This window comes from Salvia splendens, chromosome 6, assembly GCF_004379255.2.
Source record: "Salvia splendens isolate huo1 chromosome 6, SspV2, whole genome shotgun sequence".
Lineage (NCBI taxonomy): Eukaryota > Viridiplantae > Streptophyta > Magnoliopsida > Lamiales > Lamiaceae > Salvia > Salvia splendens.
The window spans coordinates 8,550,082-8,555,337 of NC_056037.1; the positions used below are offsets into that span (position 1 = coordinate 8,550,082).

At 39.0% G+C, this 5,256-nt stretch overlaps 1 protein-coding gene across 1 annotated transcript; it reads right to left on the bottom strand.

Annotated features, from left to right (window-relative positions):
- Nucleotides 1-417: 417 nt before the first annotated feature.
- LOC121808730 (sodium/calcium exchanger NCL2-like) lies at nt 418-5,031 on the bottom strand. The gene is made up of 7 exons (XM_042209320.1): nt 4,617-5,031; nt 2,164-2,322; nt 1,838-2,019; nt 1,635-1,753; nt 1,296-1,554; nt 877-1,173; nt 418-802 (listed from the first exon to the last, which is right to left on the bottom strand). Exons 1-7 carry the CDS (start codon nt 4,966-4,968, stop codon nt 563-565), a joined length of 1,608 nt encoding a protein of 535 aa, XP_042065254.1. The 5' UTR covers nt 4,969-5,031; the 3' UTR covers nt 418-562.
- Between the last annotated feature and the right edge of the window lie 225 nt (nt 5,032-5,256).

Here is a 5,256-nt window from a genome sequence, read left to right on the forward strand (position 1 = left end):
TGTGTAGCTATTTGTCAAATATGAATACAAACTAAAAAATCTAAGCAAACTTTGTAAATTGAAAACGATTTGGTTCGTCATATCAGCCGGTTTTGGAGCAGTCAATTGATAAAAGACAAATGAATGATTAAAGGTAACTAAATTTCTATCAATATATAATTACGAGTTGAATATTGATTGTATGGGCTTGATTATTGGGCCTCATCGAAATGGGCCACAAATGGATCCACACAATCATTCAAGAAAGTCAGAGTCAAAATAATGATTGCAAAAATCAGCAGTTTTTCTTGAACCCTTTCACACTAGGGTTCAAGGGTATTTCATTGAAGAACACTGAAATGGAGTAACGAATAGTATCATGTATTGAAGAACTGTGTGAAATTAGATGCTTGTATTTCACTGGATTCGGGGCTTACATATATGAATGCTGCATAGAGATCAATGCTAGCTAGTGCATATTTAATTTAACAAAAACAAATAATGAAAAGTTACAGAGATGATTGCTTATTGTTTTCCTGAAAACACACAACAAAGGGATTTGTGCAGTTTTTGGAGGGTTTGATCAAATAAGAGAGGTAAGAACGTAGACCGTCCCTAGAGAAATAGGGTATAGAGCTATTGCTACATATCCCGTCCAACGTGGAAACTTTGTGTTGAAGCTAGCGAATCCACCCATTCCAAGGCATATCAACAGAACTAAATGAAGCTCCAATGAGACCTCTGATGTCAAGTCGCGAAAGTATACTGGCACAAGGAACGGAAGCAGACTGATAGCATTGCCCATGAACACTCCACCATATAGCTGTTGGAATATAAGATATATCTCAATTGTCTAACGACCAATGCATAAGTATATTGAGTGATAAAAAAATATACCGAAGACAGCAGCAAGGAGTTGGTCTTCTCTGACTTTTGTGAGGCCAACTTAATTGTTTGGAGGATATTGTTATAGTGCAAAGCAAGAGGTAGAACCACATACGAGACCCAGAAAGATGAGACGTTTGTTGCTTTAGCAAACGCCATGATTGATGTCATCAATGGCTGTGAAAGGGACAACGCAATACCAAATCCGAGTGCCAACGATAAAGTTGCTTTCAAGTAGATCAACCAAGAAGTGCTCTTAGCTTGGCTGCTGCTCGTGATTCTACTTAACAATGCCTCTTGCTCCGGATTCTGCACATATTTATCCTTCTAATTTAATACTTCTAGTACTTATGTAATGCCACATGTTTTTTTATTTAGTTATAAGACCTTAAAATCCAATGATTAATAATGGTCATCCATTTCTGATTTACCTGGGATATGTTGTTTCCTGGTGTTGTCAATTGTGCTGGTGTCAGATCTAAAAGGGTTAGAGCCAAGGTGGTCATGCCTACTACGAACTCTTCCTGACCGATACTTCCATCACCAGAGGTGTCAAAATATGTTGTGATTTCATCCAAAACTCGGTTTGTGCTAATGTCATCATCCTCCATCTTAACTCCTAAGACCAGCACTCTGATTTCTGCAGGTGTTACAGATGAAGTGTTGTCCTTGTCCATTTTGTTGAACAACCTGTTTAGCATTAATTTATGAGGACTTATTAATAAACAATGGTGAGCAATCTATAGAAGATGAAATTTTATACAACTGACTTTTGTATCTTCCCAATATTAGGCCTGCCATTTGTTGTTAAAAGTGTCAGTAGCTTATCCTTTGCATATTTGTCCACCATAAACTCGAAACATCTGTTTTGTATCCACGGCTGGAACGACTGCACAAAAAAAATTACTACTATGAAGTTTGTAAAAGAGACATAGATAAATATGGGTTGAAGAGGTGGAGATGTTATTCATACCTGAAACAAGATGTAAGCAACGAGCAAAGCAATCGTGACTAGGAGAGCGATAAGAATGATGAGTTTTTTCCCCGAGGAGGAGGTGAAAACATTTTGAAGCTCAAGGATGAGATATGGCAGTGATGCTACCAAGACCAGCCTCGCCGTCCAACTGGTTTGGACATCTGTAACGACGTTATAGCCTGCAAGAGGAGGTTCAGGGATATGTTTTTTTATTATTGATAAATGAACATAAATTAAAAGACGGTGTCACTGTGGACTCTAATCCGAGACCAGTAACCATATTACTTCACATGTGGTGTAAGAAAGAGACAAGTTTTTAGCACCTTGGGCAGTTTGTTGTTCCTCGGGGGGGTCGGAGCTTCCCATAACGATGGTAAGGCCCCAAATCAATGTTAGCATGATCACTACTCCTCCGAGCACCATCCCCATCCCCGATGTCACCCGTGCTTGAGCCTCTTCCGCGGAACCCACAAGTAGAGGTACTTGCATTCGTAATTCATACAAATGGAATGTGGTTAACTTAATGTTGGTATTTGTTACAAAATTTAATGTGGAAATTAAAAAATTCATTCTAAATTAAAGTAAAAGACTGGAATGACTATAATGAGTTACTAATCTAAATAAGTATACTCGTATTTTCTTGTGATTTGAGTATATCTTCCATGTATAACCCATTTTAGCAACAATCGGCACATAAATTATTAAATCTTTAAATTATAACTCGCGATATAAAAACCAGTTTCAGTTGTATTAGCAAATCAATCATATTTTATTGCAAAAACAGCTTAGACCCTAAAATTGTAAGTCCGTTGTAACTTTTGTAAAATGTCGGTAGTTCTATAAAAACTAATTTGAGTATATGGTTGATCTCATGTCCCCCATTTCCCAACTCAAAAAGATACTCCATTTCCCAAGTCAAATCTAAATCCAATTAATTTCTGTTCGACTATTATAAGTACTTAAAAAGTAAAAATAAAAATAAACATAAAAGTCTTTTCATATACTGTATAACAACTTTTTTATATGCACCTACCCGCACGACTCAATACCAAAAACTATTCACAAATCACAAGTTAACCCTAATACAAAAATACTACATCCGGCCAAAAAAAATAGAGCACACTTGTCATTTTTAGCTGTCCACAAAAAATAGAGCATATTTAAAAAAGGAAAGTTTACAACAACTTTCCACTTACTTTTTTCTCTTCTCTCTTACTAATAATATGGAACTCACATTCCATTAATAATTCTCTCTTACTTTTTTCCCTTCTCTCATACTAATAATATGGACCTCACATTTCATTAACTTTACTTATCTCTTACTTTACCAATTCCACATTAAAACTCGTGCTATTCACAATGTGTCCTATTTTACATGCACGGAGAGAGTACAAAATAAAATTGGGCATATAGTAGAACTGTTCTTTCATATGACATTATGCTAGTGATGATGTTATTCCATATAGGATAGTAATTAACTTCGTAAGAATTTTAATAAATACTACTCCCTCCGTTCCTGAAAATTCGTCCCAGTTTACCATTTCGGTCCGTTCCTGAAAATTTGTCTCACTTCAAACTTACTAAAAATGGATATATCTTTATACTCCTCCATATTCACGATATTTACACTCTGCCCCCCCTCTCTCTCCTCTCAAACCCACTACCAGCAGAAGACCTCTTACCCACCGCCCAATTATCAGTCTCATCAGCCCTAGACGAAGCCAATTCGCGATTCGACTCCCGATTGAAACTCCCCTGGCGCTGCGGCTGCTCATCCCTCATCCCACCGCCATAGGATCTGAATCCCCCTCCTAGCTTGTTCCGATTAAGCTCTTCCGTCGTCCGCTCTCGCGGACCCGTCAGGAGAGCCATCAGCTCGTCCGTCGTCAACCCCTTCGCCTGGAAGGCCGCCGGCTTCGCAGCGCTCTAGGTCGAGAATTCCTGGAGCGTGAGAACCTGCTTCTTTTTCTTCTTAGTCTTCGCCAGAGCCAGAGACGGGAAATCCGCCGTCTTGGAGTGGCCGTTTGGCGCCGCCACCGTTTCCTCCTGCTGCTGGAGGAGCTCCGACTCGTTCTCCTCCGCGTCCAGAGCCCACGCGCCTGGCTTCGCCCACGCTGTCTTCACCGTAGCCGCCATGATTGCTGCTTCTCGATTTCTCTCTCTCCGATTTATTTTCTCTCTCTCTCTCCCATTAATTAGTTAATCACATTAATTTCACATTACTTTTTTAATCACAGATTTTTGTAATCACATTAATTTTTTAATCACACCTCATTTAAACAATAATAAAAGAATAGCATCATGTGGGACCCAAACTCCACTACACTCCTTCATTTAATACAAAGTCAAACTACTCCTTAAAATCTGTGCCCGGTCAAACTAGGACGAATTTTGGGGGACGGAGGGAGTAATATACTATAATATTGCTAGCATCAAACATAAAAAATGTATTTTGAATGTATATAATTTATTTATCTCGATCTGTTACATAAAACTTTATTCAGAGTGTTAACTTTTAATATTCGGTTTGTATGACATTTCAGCAACGACTTTTACTTTTACAAAAAAACGTGGTGAGAGGTTGCCAATTTAATAGTAACAATTTTTTAATCTTCAGTCAGTGAGGTACTCCTATCAAAGAGAATATACTATAATTCATTTGTTTTCAAATAATGAAGAGATCTGACGTGTGTTGAACTCTTGGATGCTCTTAATTTGACAGAAGGAGATAATAATCTAATGGATTTATGAAAATAAGAAATATACATATACTTACAAAGCATTATAACGAGCTGCGGAATCGTGCCGAGGAACTGAAAGACGCTGCCTCCGACTACGCCCGGGCCGATGATCTGAAGCCAGAGATCGGAGCCGGCGGCGACGTATTTCCCGCCGAAAGACAGCAAGATGTTGTACACGACGATCATAAACAGCAAACCCAAACCGTTGGTGGAGCACGGCAAGAAGCCGTACACCGGCTCGCAAGTCACCGTAGTCGCCGACAGCGGCCACTTGAGATAGTTGCCGCCGTCGGATACTGAGCTCCGATCATCCGCGATCGAGCGGCTGCCAACTAGGTGGCTGCTAGCGAGGAGAAATAGCGACGAAACGACGACGAACCGCTTCATCGTCGGGTGGGGTAGGGTTTTGGAGGGAAAAATGTGGACTTAGGTTTTTGATGTATGGATTGGGATTTGGGGGTTTGTGTAGAATGGGATGAAGCTGCATGTGGGGGTTTTATATGTATTCTTTTTGCGTGTGAGATGCTTCTTGATTTGATTTTAGTTGTTACAAACGAATTAAAATGAATAAATAATACTCTATTTTATGAATATTATATTTTTTGGGAGGGATGTGATGTGGTAATGTAATACTCCTACAATATATGAAGTGAACGTGGGATACTATGAAATTTT